This window comes from Necator americanus, chromosome III (genome assembly GCF_031761385.1).
Source record: "Necator americanus strain Aroian chromosome III, whole genome shotgun sequence".
In the NCBI taxonomy this organism is placed as follows: Eukaryota; Metazoa; Nematoda; class Chromadorea; order Rhabditida; family Ancylostomatidae; genus Necator; species Necator americanus.
This window is the reverse complement of record NC_087373.1, coordinates 155,855-169,540: the sequence shown is the minus strand read 5'-3', so window position 1 is coordinate 169,540 and position 13,686 is coordinate 155,855. Positions and strand designations below refer to the sequence as shown.

Genomic DNA, 13,686 nt, shown 5'->3' with positions numbered 1-13,686 from the left:
CTAGTCCTTTTCCGTTTTGGTAGCCTACATGACTCCTGCAACCCCGTCCTACCTGGCGCTACCGTACCAGGCTTTCCTCCGGAATCAGGAGACTCTTTTCTATTACTGTGTTTTGCTTAAAAATTTTAAAACCCATGAGCAGGTTGCAAGCCTCTAGTCCCATGAGTTTCTGGGAGAACTTTCGTTCTCCCGGTGTGGACATGTGGAGCTTATTTGTTGGAGGCGACTCCAAACCGCCTCCCTTGCACCTCCCAGTCACTTGATTGCAGGCTTTTGGCCGGACCGACGTGCGAGATACAAGGATGTCATGAGTCAGTCCTGGCTCAGCAGAAACAGAGAGTCCATCCCCTGAATCCACCTGCGTCTCTGGGCAAGCGCAATTTCGCTTTTGGTCCGCGATTAGCCCCCTATCCGCCACCCGGGGACGCGCCACGTAGCCTCGCGACTAATCGGCTGTGATCCCTCTAGTGAGGGAGATCCGTGGACTATGTTCACTCTTTATTTATTTATGGTAGCACTTTAACCTTATCTTCATAGCTCCCAAACCTTCCTACTGTAACGGTAGCGAGCGATCAAATAACTTTTAATAATGCGTTTTCATTTTTGCTTGCTTTATTCGTGCCAATTCTGATGTTGCATTGTTCTACATTTTCAGCCTCCTGGCCAAAAACTCCTTCCGGATATCCGAACACTGCTGGAACTACAGCGAGCATTGCTATTATTAAAAACGGAAAAATCTACACTGGCCATGTGGGCGATTCTGCGATTATCTTGTTCAAACGATCATGTGAGTCATGAGTCAAGAGTTATCAATGAATGATGTTGAAGCACAAAATGACGTGAAAGACTTTATCCAACTAAAGATAACTAACGATAACGTTCTAAAACGATAAAGATAACGTTCTACATCAGATCACATAAACGTCTTGCTACTTTAAGCAGCCGTTTGCATGCGTATTTCCACTTTCTGAGAACGGTATGCTACTAACTTGAGGAAACCAATTAGGAAATGGAGGCGCGGAGGAGTCATAATGGCGAAAAGCAAAGCGCCCGCTGGTCACGTATATGAAACATCCCATTTACCTCTTGCGACATGCACACGAAGTCATTGCGCACCATTTTGATGATCCGCCGCACCCCCTTCCATAGGTATCTGGCGCCGGTGGACCCGTCACATCTCTTTCTATAGGTATCTGGCGCCTGTGGACCAGTCTTACCCACTTTTATAGCTTTCTACCGTCGAGGCACCAACTCGACGCCGGTGGACCCGTCGCACTCCTCTTTTTGAATTTCGTGACTCACACACACACACACACACACATACACATACACACACACACACACACACACACACACACACGTGACAGAATAAGCCCGGACTTCAGGCTTATTTTGGTGTTCGCTTCGCTCGCCTTCACCGATCAATAAGAAATAACAGAAATAACAGTAGCGACTACATATTTTTGGAAAACTATTATTGCTTTTTTCTATCAACGCTTTCTTGATTTTTTTACCCGAAAATTTAAGTATAGATGAAAGATTTTATGGTTTTTTCCTAAACGGTTCTATATTTGGAGAGCAATCCAGCTTAATTTTACATCTATATTTCTCTCAAACCTCCACGATTTGAAAACATTCGAATTATGAGTCTCCTCCATTCTCAACTATTAGCAAAGAATGATGTGCTAATTTGGAATAACGTGAATATCACTATCGTAGTGATAAAAATAACGTCGTACGTCAGATCGCGTAAACTGTTGGCTACTATGTATTGCATTTGATCAACCGTTCGCACGTGTGTTTCCTCTTTTTCAAGGATGTTAGCAGCATCAGGAGACATGCTGGGCTCCCGCGCACCAAAACGACGCAGTTGAACCCGTCCCTCCCCACTCTATAGCATTTCAACCCAGTGGGACCCGTCCCACCCCATTTTACAGCTGTCTGGCTCTAGGGCACGAATTCGACGCCGTATTACCGTCTCACCCAATTTTACCGCGTTGAGGTTTCGGCGCACCAAACCGACGCCACAGTCTCCCTCTCTTTTTGGAATTTCTTGAATAAGACACACACATACAGAGATGCACACACGTGACAGAATAAGCCCGTTATTATAGAGCGTGAATGCTAGCAAATTTGGAAGTATACATTGACATTAAAGTTTTACTTTAAGTTCATTCACTAACATAAGAGAGAAACTAACCTGCCTTATCAAAGCCAGCATACATAACGGCACAGTTTGGGACAATGGTGGAAAGGTAGAATGCTCGCCTATCAGGTGCATGGCAATGGTTCGGCACCTCACCGGTGAAGACTTTTGCATCATTATGGAGTATTTTCGTGACACACAGACAAACAAACAAGCAAACAAACAAACAAACACACACACGGACTAAGCACGTTATTATATAGCATGATCATAATATTGTTTTGGTTTTTGAAAGGTCTCTAAAAATAAAAAAAAAAGGCCAAGGAAGTTACGATACGATGCAGTGTCACGCTAAAGTTACTCTTGTGCTTTGATGAATACCTAGTTTTGTCAAATGAAATAGCCACAGATCTTCAATCTGCAAATCAAATTTTTCATATTCACGCTTTTTGTCTTGGAGAGATTTGGTATAATGGTCATCTTAAAGAAAAGTCGATGTTGTCGAAACTTTCATACACATCTGTTACGGAATCCCCCATCCTTTCTAACACTTTACAATCACAAATGCGGTAGTCGGACCCAGTGCTCCTATTCCCTTCAGTATTGGGTGTTGTCGAAAGGATCCTCATCAGTTGAGCTGTACCCGATGAGCTAGACCCCTTCACCTGATGAATCCAGGTCCTGCCTGTCGCTCCTATGCTTACAGTTGGCTTATTCTACAACTTTCGAGAGAGCAGAATCTTTGGATCATCTCGGAAAACATCGACAATATCATCACAACTTTTCCGATTTTCATGGTCAGCATCTTCAATAACCAAAACGCGAACTTCAGAAGAATATCTGTTTGAAGCCTCGCCTGTCTCAAAAAATCCCCATATTTAAAAAAAAAAAAATTTTGACTTCAGCTATTTCTTTTAGTATTGTATTCCTCTTATTTTATGAATTTTCTTACAGATCTCAAGGACAATTCCGAGAACCTTGTTCCTCTTAGGCTAACGGTAGATCACAAGCCTGAAAGTGAAGTTGAACAGGCTAGGATCCGTAAGGCAGGGGGATCGGTGATTCTTTGCATACTGCTAGTTTAGCTGATGTTTTTATTCTCTTCTTCTTCATCTTTTCGCATTGAAAGTCTATTTCAGGTGGCTTTAAAACGTGTTGTATGGACTCGTCCCCTCAAGCATTATCTAAATGCCGTTACGCGCGGTACGCCTACGGAGAGTATTCCCGTTCTTGCGGTGTCTCGAAGTTTAGGTATTCAGTACTTCTATATCATTTCCATTCAGCCGCAAATAAAAATGCTTCATTCTTAGGTGATATATGGTCCTTCTGTGAAGATACCAAAGAATTTACTGTGTCTCCGGAACCTGATTTGGCGGTTCGAGAAATAACTCGTATGTCACTGTTCTCTGTTTGTTTGTACCTATTCCGTAATTTTCCCTTTCTCATTCCTAAGTTTTCAACCTTTAAAAGGCAAGTTTTTGCGTTTATAAAGTTAACTTTAAGTTAGAAGTTTTTTGTTCTAATAATGTGAAATATGATTTACAATAATTGGGTAACATACAATATTGCAGTTAGTACTCCCATGAATGGAAAAGCTGAGACATTTCGGAAACAATGTCCATTTTTTCTAGTCGATATTAACTATGTATATAAGTTAAAGTCGAACGTTAGTCAAATTTTCCAAGACAGTGCGACTAATTTTCGTTGTCTCACAGGTTACTTGTTTCCATTTCTTCACCCCTATTACTCACCACCTGCATTACTCGTTCACTATAAGCAGAAGCGTGTGCACTGATAAAAACGGTAGTCATGTAATTTAATAGAACATTTGGAATGCTTCACATGTAGAAACATGTATTTGAACATGTATTCAACATGCCAAACAGAAATATGGCAAACAGACATGATATAAAAAAACTTGAAATGATGTTTTGTCAGCGCATCAAAACTTGTGCGATTCTAATTTGCAGTTGAAGTTTCTCACTCTTTGTATATGCACAAGAAAATGAGACTGCAGTTCATACCCTCTGGTTTTGTGCTAATGTTGACGAGCATGACCTACAAAGTATCTTTTTTGGGTTACATACATACATCGGTACATACTTTCTGTTGAACGTAAGTCAATGTAACCTTGAGGAAGAAAGCAGAAGGACTTTCTTCGCCGAGACCTCTCGCTACTCACCTACCTAGTAAATGTCGTAGAGCTGTGAGAGGTCTCGATGAAGGAAGTCGTTATGCTTTTATCCTCAACCTTAGACTCACTTCACTTACCTACCACATTTGAATACATGCTGTTTCCCAATTCTGTTCATATAGTTAACGATATCTTTACAGCCGAAGACGTATGTCTTGTCCTCGCATCTGACGGTCTGACAAATGTTCTTGGACCAAATGAGGTGCGCTGTTTTCTACATGGTAGCAAATTTTATCAGTTGTTTCATCAGTGAAATCCTCAGGAACCGTTCCTCCTATCTATTTCCATCATACCTTTTTCTAGAAACCTTGTCTAGTTCTTTTACCTTTTTGCTACTTTGGAAACAACTTCGTTTAAGACTGCTGCAATCATAGATGAAGAAGAATGTATCACTCAGCTAGGTGTTAACAGATGTGAAGATTTAGTTGTAAGTAGTTAAAATTCTGTAACACTGTTTATTTCCTATCAGTTTTGTTACAGTATCGTGACAAGCACACCAACTTGGCTAGAGTTCTGGTGGCAACTGCAATACGTAAGTGGAAAAATCATATAGCCGACAACGTCACAGCTATAACCGTATGTACCTTTTCATTAGCACGTTTTTTTAAACTGCTCTAATGAGATGTCGAACACTTTCATTCAATCCATGGAATTTTCTCTTGTGTATCGGCTCTAAATGGAACGTCGAGTACACTGGTGTCCTCATTAACTAGGTTTAAACTTCAACATTTGTGTGTATGTGGATCGTAGCGCCCATGAACTTGAAATGATGAATGAAAACGAGGAAAATCAACTCAATCGACGTAACTGACTACAAGTGACCAATAAAATAAAAACGCCTGTTTATTCTGTACGACACCAATCACTGTCAGTTTTTTTCTTTACTTTGAGGTTTTTTTTTCAACGCTGGAGGAACGCAGAATAAAGGAGAGTAATGGATGTTGGTGTTAAAAAAAAAGAATTAATGTTTGCCATGAGTACAGATACTTCTTTACAAAAACTTTATTCTTTACTTTACAAAGATGAAGAAGAATGGTTCTCTACTTCTATTATTCAACTTTCTGATTTAAATTTCTTATCCAATCTCTTTGGATCTCAGGTAACTTTCGATGCGCCATATATCGACTTGCCACCGGATCACCCTTGCGTGGAAAAATATATTGAGAACAACGTTTCAATCGACAAAGTATTTGTCGACGACCCTCAAACTGTGATTAGGATCTCTCCATCCGCTTCACTAAAACTTCGAACATACCGGACTCCTATTGTTTACAAAGGCGCTAGAGATCCGCACTTCTCAGGTGATTACATAGTTTTTTGAGTTATTTATATTTTATCCCACTACTGCTTTCTTTTTGCTTCAGTCGTCGAATACAGTGGGCCAGGATTCCTGACACACACTGAAGAACGTTTATTAGAAGAACGATATCGCGTAAAGAAATCCAACGTAATTTTTGTATCATTCGAGTTCCTAAGTGACATCAGACATTAATTAGGCTGGTAATTTTTTGTGTTATAGGGATGTGATGATCGAATCAAGCCGACTAGATCCGATACACCTAAGCTGATCGAGAGTGATGAGGAAACAGTAGTCATCAGCGCTGAGGTGCACAAAGAGCTCATTGTTTCCTATTTTAAAACTGATTTTTATTTTTAAGATAAAAACAACTCCCAAAGCTGTTGATATAGAGGAAGGTAGGAACGAAAATGAAGAGATGCAACCAGCTCCGATGTCGCAAGGAACCAATAAGGTTTATTGAGTTTACAAATGAACTTAAAATAGTTAATAGGGTCCATGGAGTCCATCTTTGTCATATTATTATAAGCTCAAATATCCCTTCCTTTGGGGGTCCATTGGTTTCGATCAAACACATTTCAGCGTCTTTCCAAGTCGCCGAAAAGCAGAGACACTACAATTGTTCCAGAGAAGCGGATCACTAGATCCGCAATCGTAGTGTCTCTGCTTTTCGCACCAAACCAAGTGCGGCTATTGTTATTACTTCCTTGTTTACTACTGTGTTTTTGCCTTAGGACTGTTCAAGCCCATCTCACACTCTCGGTGTTGCGGTTCGACGTGCATCAACGACACGTACCAGAAGAGGACCGTGTCGATCAATTTGTGTTAACGTGGAGGATAAGGTTAGCAGTAAAATAGGTTCTTATCTGCAACCAACGAATACATTTTCCTTTAATTTTTAGTTGTAGCTTTATCGTTACTTTATAAATGTCCAGTCAAATAATGTTGATTAGCTATTTACTATTTGAAAATAGAGAAAACAAAGACTCGTAAAATATCTGCCATCACAATGAACAAAGACTAACACGACAGAAAAAAGGCAAAAAAAAAGAAATCTACGGTGACGCGGAATGCTGAAATTGATTTAATTATCTGGTTTGATTGCTAACTTTCACAAATATCCGCTCACCGGCACCTTTTTCGATCAAGCAAAAAAATAGATAATCAAATCTCAAAATGAATGGAAGTCACGCTGCTGTTATGTGAACACAATGCGAAAGAGAATAATCGCTTAAAGATGGTTTTCCTGTAGAAAAGGCTTCACTTTCATGTATTTGATTGTTTAATTTCTACGATTAAGCTGCTGCGTCATTTTAATAATTGTGATCATTGCCGAAAATTTCCTTTTCTAATGTCAGCGCGGATGTTTTTACATGAGTGCTGAAATTAGGCTACAGGCATTCTTGCCAATTACTGCCACCTTTCTTCGCAAGTTCTTCTTTCTATAATGAGCTCCTAGTAAACAGGTTATTCCCGTATTATTTTTTACCAGTCTGAACGTCCGGTTAAAGCCGGACTTCAGACTTTCTGTGCTGTTTGCTTCGCTCACCTTCACTGATCAACGAAAATTAATATTAGAGCCGTTTTCTATGAAATTGGACTTGTGTATCTCCAACAATCTTTCTTCCTTTTTTATATTATAACTAGAGGCGAAAGATTTCACAGTTTTCTTTCTAAACTCGTCAGTTCTACATTTGGAGGACATTCGAACTTCAGCTTCCAACACTCCTTACCAATACATTATAGACAAAATTTAAAAGTATCACTCGAAATATGGGTTTTCCTACTGTTTTCCGCAGACAGTTATAAACGAATGATGTTTTGGCATAAAATGACGTGAAAGAGATCATCTTACTGATAAAGATAACGTTCCACGTCAGATCACATAAACATCTTGCTAGTATTTAAGCAGCCGTTTGCATGCGTGTTTCCACTTTCTGAGAACGGCATGCTACAAACGTGAGACGAACGAAGAAGGAAACAGACACGCGAAAGAGTCATAGAGATGAAAAGCAAAGCATCCAGTGACCACTCCTATCAAACAGCTGCAACCATCTATCCTTTGCGTCATGCACACGAAGTTATTGCTCACCAATCCGACGCCGCGGGACTCGTCGCAACCCATTTTATAGCTGTCTGGTGCCAGCGCACCAATCCGACGCCGGTGGACCCGTAGCACCCGCCTCTATAGGTATTTGGCGCCGGTGGACCCGTCGCACCCGCTTCTATAGGTATCTGGCGCCAGTGGACCCATCGCACCCCCTTCGATGGGTATCTGGCTCCGGCGCACCAATCCGACGCTGGTGGATCAGTCGCACCCTCTTCGATAGGTATCTGGCGCCGGCGGACCCGTCGCACCCCATAACACACACACACACACACACACACACGCACACACACACACACACACACACGCACACACACACACACACACACACGCACACACACACACACACACACACACACACACACACACACACACACACACACACACACACACACACACACACACACACACACACACACACACACACACACACACACACACACACACACACACACACACACACACACACGGACTAAGCTCGTTATTATATAATCATGATCATGATCTTATATTACCTTTTTGTCTTTTTTATCTTTTTATTTTATAGCAACTTTGATTTCCAGGTAATTACTCCGTCGGGATCGGTCGACATAAAGATACGTTCCCCGACTCCGCGGAGTGTTACGAAAAAAAGAGTTATTCCGGTACCACAAATCCGAAAAGAAAACGATCCACCACTTACACCTACCCCATTGACCGGCACTCGAAAGAGATCACATCGTGTGCATACTTTGGATTCTGAAAGTAGTACACCTATCGTTCTTCCTCTTAATCTGGATAGAGCCCGATGGAACTCATCAGATTTAAATGATACAGGGTCCAGTGCTGTTCCACCAAAGGTGAGAAGTGCGCCATCAACACCTTCTAAAGTGAGTTCCATTGTTGTTGTGTTTGAAAGGCTGTAATGAAAATGTCTGTGTATTCAGGCATGCAGTAGCTCTTTTACCATAGGAAGCAAATGGTCGTTGTCGAAATTGGATAGAAAGACTGCACTGAAGGAGGAGTCATCGGGAGCTTTGGAAGTGGGAGAACCACCATCAAAAATGGGAAGATTGATACGGCGAAATGATTTATAGCTTCATGGATGCATCCGAACCCTCTTGACTCCACGATAAATGGTTCGTTTACTTGGACAAATTCATCATTATCGCATCAAAGGGTTGTCGGAGTGTGAAATCTGTGAATGCCTCCGCTGTTTTCAGAATAAAGAATAGATCAACGCAGAACTTATTATTTCACGGTTGTGAATTTCTCTCCCATGTCTTATGTGCAGCATTTCAGGTCAACTCAAATGCTAAGGCATGCATATTCGGACCTTGAAAAAAGAAATGCCTTCACGGTTAGATATACTTGATGAATATCTCCCCTCACTTAATGCTTTGAGAATGCGCCCTGCAAGGTCTGTCCCAGATCCACCGCTGAGATCTCGTTTTGTTACAATTATTCTGCCAATTGTTACTTTTTTGCTTTCTTCCACCTTAAAATTGTTTTAATTTTTATGTCTTTTAAATAAATCACTCCCTATTGTAGGTGTATTTCGCAAATCATTTTTGTTTGCACGCTAACTACAGCATATATACCGTTAATTTATTTTGTTCAAATAAATTCTGTCTCTAGGAGCTTTGTTGGGAGCTGACGTGTATTTTATTACGCGTTAAGGCCATTCTATTATGCATATTTTCGTTGGACGTCTACACCCTCATCACATTTGCTCATTTGTCGCTTTCTCTTCGTATTTCATTTCCAGTTGTTTGTTTTGAGATATATGTTATCCATTAGAACTGAAGAGCTGACTATAGGTTTCTGAATTCCAAATTCAGCATGCCTTTTATCGTATTCGGTTGATCTGTTTGGAAATGTGTTCCTGTATTTGAAGTACTTGTGAGGTATTCATTAAAATGAATCCTTATCACTTCGTGATGAATTATTTGATCAAATTTTGAGGTCTAGTTACCCTTGGTTGAACCATATCACAAAAACAATGTTGTCGTCACACCATCGTTGTCTTTTTTTTTTCTTAAATGTGATTAATGTTAATGCTTAATTAACGTTTCTTAAATGCAAGAACAAATGGAACATTGAGAAGAAAACTGAACAGAGAAAGAGTAAGAAGTGCCAACTATGAATTTCGCGGCGCGTTAGCATTGATCCAAAAGGGTGGGGGCTCCCGCAGCCGAGTTTAAGTTTAGATACGAGTTCCACTAAAGACATATTGTTCATATGGGGAAAAAACACACACAATAAGAGTACGCAGCCGTAAAGCAGTCTCAGCATATAAAAGGGAATCAAGGTAAACTTACAAACGAAAGAAATCGTAAAGAAAAAAGAAAACTCACGCGGTTCATACGGAAAATTACAGTGACGTAGTATTCAAGATCAGAAAATATTATTTTATATGCCGTAGGTTCTTGCGCAAGTGTGTACACTGCGGAAAATACAACATATTCAACGCCTAATAGGAACTTGCACAAGGCGCGAATTCTATCATTCTGCAACCATTGGATGCTCTGGAGGGGAAGCTAGATTTATACTTTGTCGTTCCTACCTGATAACTCCCTAAGGCTCTGTTGGATTAATGAGACTCAAATGATGTGACCTTGGATTTACAACAATAACTACAAGTACTATACCTGTCCTAATAATGTGTCCTAGCAAATAGGCGATGAGCATCGACAACAGTTGTTCTAATTCCGTCTTTTTGGTACCAGCCATTAATATTTTAAAGTTCTCTGCGGAGGAAAGGAACAGACTTGCCGTTTAGAACAGTGAAACAAAATGTAGTTCGACCAATCTTTGTGAAAATGTCGCTCATACACTCGGTCGTAATAAGTTCAGGTTACAATTAGGTTGCAGTTAAAGAATCTCGCCTGATACGGATTTCAAGTGGACAGTTCCTCTATGGGGTCGTAGACTGTGGGCAAAGGGGTGATTCCGTTCATTTTTTTATAATTGCTGTGAAAAGCGGCTCGGAAGATGCGGCGCTGCACGGGGAACGGTAAAGAGGGTCCCGGCGGATTCTCCGCGAATGCCTCCGAGACATAACGTGCCCAGTGGATATGCCGGCGGATACGCGAACATACCTCGAAGAGGTCATGCTCCAGTCGCTTATGAAGACGCAGACAACCGTCTTAGATGTTCTTCTAGCCACAGAGACGCAGAAAACTGCGCAGTCACAAGGAAATATGCAAAGAGTGATATAAGCTGTCGAAATTAGCGAATAAGTAAAAGAACAATAGTGTTAGATAGAAGCACATGGGATTTTGTGTGGTGTTCTAATAAAGAAAGGGAGTGAGTTTGTCTTTATATCATCTTCAGAAAGTCTAGAAATCTTACCAAATTTGAACTCTTTTTTCCTGTAAGATCCAAGAAGTCAGAGATACGGAGGGTCCCTCTGTCCAGAAATAAATTAGGCTACAAAAAAGCTTGGGAGTTACAGGATGATAGTTCTCATTACCGTTACTTTTGAAAGCTGGAATGTTCCGTTTTAACGAAAAAATTTTTATGCACGTAATTTGAAGCTATTAGATACATCCTTATCTCAAATTTCACGTGAGGATTTCTCTTGCTTCTGGTACGATTGCAAGATTGAGATCACCTCACGTCACAAAATTACAGTGAATGTGTCTGATTCTCCAAAACAATTTAGTAGATAGTGAATTATATCCTAGCCGGTGATGCACCGTGGTTAGGTAAGTAAGCAGAGTCAGCTATTTAGGTGCCAACGAAAGTGAATCTCTTTAGGACACGCACCATCGCTAATTGCTCTGACGAGGCATGACCGGGGCATGCTCGGAATTCCGTCGGGAGCCTCTTTACATGCGGTATCATCTAAATCCACTTAAACGGCTGCGCGGGCGGTCCCGTCGCGGCGTGCTGGCCCACTGCCACTTCTGTCAAATCGGCGGCCCTTCACAAGCGTGAGGGCCTTTAGTGTTAAAACGCATTCGTAGCTATTCGACCGGAGGTAAATAAGTGAAGGTGATAACTTCCACCTTCGCTGCGCCTGTTTCATTGCCTATTCTAGGTTTAAATGCCTGCTAACTAAGGTAAGTTACTTCTAGATATGTATTCTATGTTGTGATTTCTCTCTCACTTAAGTATTCTTTGTTTCTTGACATGTGCTAGCATGGAGTTGTTTTTGGCAAGAACGTGAATGATTCTTGGCTTCTACAACTCACGGCTTGCACAATCCTATCTGTTAACACAACACACCTCTCTGTTGTTTATGTAGTTGAAAATTGGGCTTCTTTTACGAGTTGTAGCCATATGTCCCACACATTTCCAATTATGTTTATCTCTCCCCTTTAGAGATTGCATTCCACCTTATTCTCCTTCTTCGTTGTAAAAATCATTCCATTTCTCCTCTGAATTGCCCAGTATTGCTTTTCAAATAATCGTTTTTAATTATTGACTAGTCGAATGTTTTCGGAGAGCATACTGTTTTGCTTGAGTAGCGATTTGGAACCGTTCGAAGTGAAGATTTCGTGAAACTGGTAGTGATTTTTGTCTGTTACAACGCTTCGTCAACCTCCATCTACGTCCATATTTGTTTTCACTCCATCTGCTTTGCCTTATACTTTATTTCTTCGTATCTTCAAAGTATCAAAGTCGTATCTTCGGTAATTCAATAATCAAAAGCGATTATTTGAAAATCAATTCAGCACAGTTCAAAGGAGAAATAGAATGATCTCGGCAACGAAGAAGGACAGTAATGTGGAATGCAATCTCTAAAGGGGGAGATAAAAATCAGTGGAAATATGTGGTAATCATTTGGCAACCTAAAACAAACCCAATTTTCAACTTGATAAAAAATGCGTTAACAGAGAGGATTGTGCCAGCCGTGAGTTGCAGAAGTAAAGAATCATTAACGTTCTTGCCAAAAACAACCCCATGCTAGCACATGTCAAGAAACAAAGAATACTTAAGTGAGAGAGAAGTCACAACATGAAATACATATCTAGAATTAACTTACCTTAGTTAGCAGGCATTTTAACCTAGAATAGGCAATGAAACAGGCGCAGCGAAGGTGGAAGTTATCACCTTCACTTACCTCCGGTCGAATAGCTACGAATGCGTTTGTGTTCCGCTGATGCGATGAAGATGAAGATGAAGAAGAACCTACGATTTTGTGTGCAAGACATTAGATGAACACGTTAGTAGGTATTGAGTACACTCACAGTAGAGGAAGTACTTCTAGAAACAACAGTTTAGTGAAGTTGTGCGGGTAAAATGTAGTTGGAGGGGGGGGGGGGGGGGGGCACTCTGAAGGGACAGAATCGAGCTGCTTTGATACTGTATTTAGTGTCATTTGTGGCGGGTTCTTCGACTGTGCCAGTACTGTAGTACCTGTACTCAGAGGGCGAAATAGCCCATGGAGCACAACAGCAAAGACGACCATTTCATTTGCATAATGGGTGCCTCTAACTAGCTAACTTTCGTGACTTCACTGAGATTACTGATCACCATTTGGGAGGAGCTTGCATCGAAGTCGGAGGAATTCGGTGAACGGCTCGCTGATCGTGGATTTCTGTGGAATCAGCGACTTTGCTTTTACAGTAGAAGTCGCGAAACAGGCGAATGTAAATAGCCTCCATAAAGGCTAATCTAACAGCCTATTTTAGGGCCACCAACTTGCGAATACTAATCGAAACGGAGAATGCAAGCTTACTGACCGTGGATTCCTATGGAATTCATTTTCGAGTCTTTTTTCTTTGGAAGTTGCACATAATATGACTTAGTTATTCATTCATTTTTTTTTTTACTAAACTTGTTTGTAGTAAAACGTAGTTGGGGTTGGCCACTCAGTAGCGCTCTTATTTCTGGAGGTAAATAATTAAATAAGTCACGGTCCTAAGACCTAAGCGTTAGTCTTGGAGCACCCATGAGATGGCTAAAGCTATCAAGAAAAATGAAAAACCAGAAGGAAGGGGCCATTCAGTGGC

The 13,686-nt window shown here is 40.9% G+C and overlaps 1 protein-coding gene across 2 annotated transcripts; it reads left to right on the top strand.

Annotated features, from left to right (window-relative positions):
* Positions 1-134: 134 nt before the first annotated feature.
* RB195_008125 (uncharacterized protein) lies at positions 135-9,064 on the top strand (the record flags this gene model as incomplete). 2 transcript variants are annotated; one of them, XM_064194492.1, is made up of 16 exons in its annotated part: positions 135-192; positions 656-787; positions 3,101-3,204; positions 3,286-3,397; positions 3,457-3,537; positions 4,481-4,542; positions 4,699-4,767; positions 4,821-4,916; positions 5,440-5,641; positions 5,705-5,787; positions 5,860-5,946; positions 5,999-6,091; positions 6,372-6,479; positions 8,308-8,613; positions 8,671-8,766; positions 9,026-9,064. In XM_064194492.1, 16 exons carry the CDS (start codon positions 135-137, stop codon positions 9,062-9,064), a joined length of 1,728 nt encoding a protein of 575 aa, XP_064045637.1. The 2 variants fall into 2 exon arrangements, with proteins under 2 accessions (XP_064045637.1, XP_064045638.1); XM_064194493.1 differs by lacking the exons at positions 135-192; positions 656-787; positions 9,026-9,064 and adding an exon at positions 2,280-2,304 and having other exon boundaries at positions 8,671-8,820.
* Between the last annotated feature and the right edge of the window lie 4,622 nt (positions 9,065-13,686).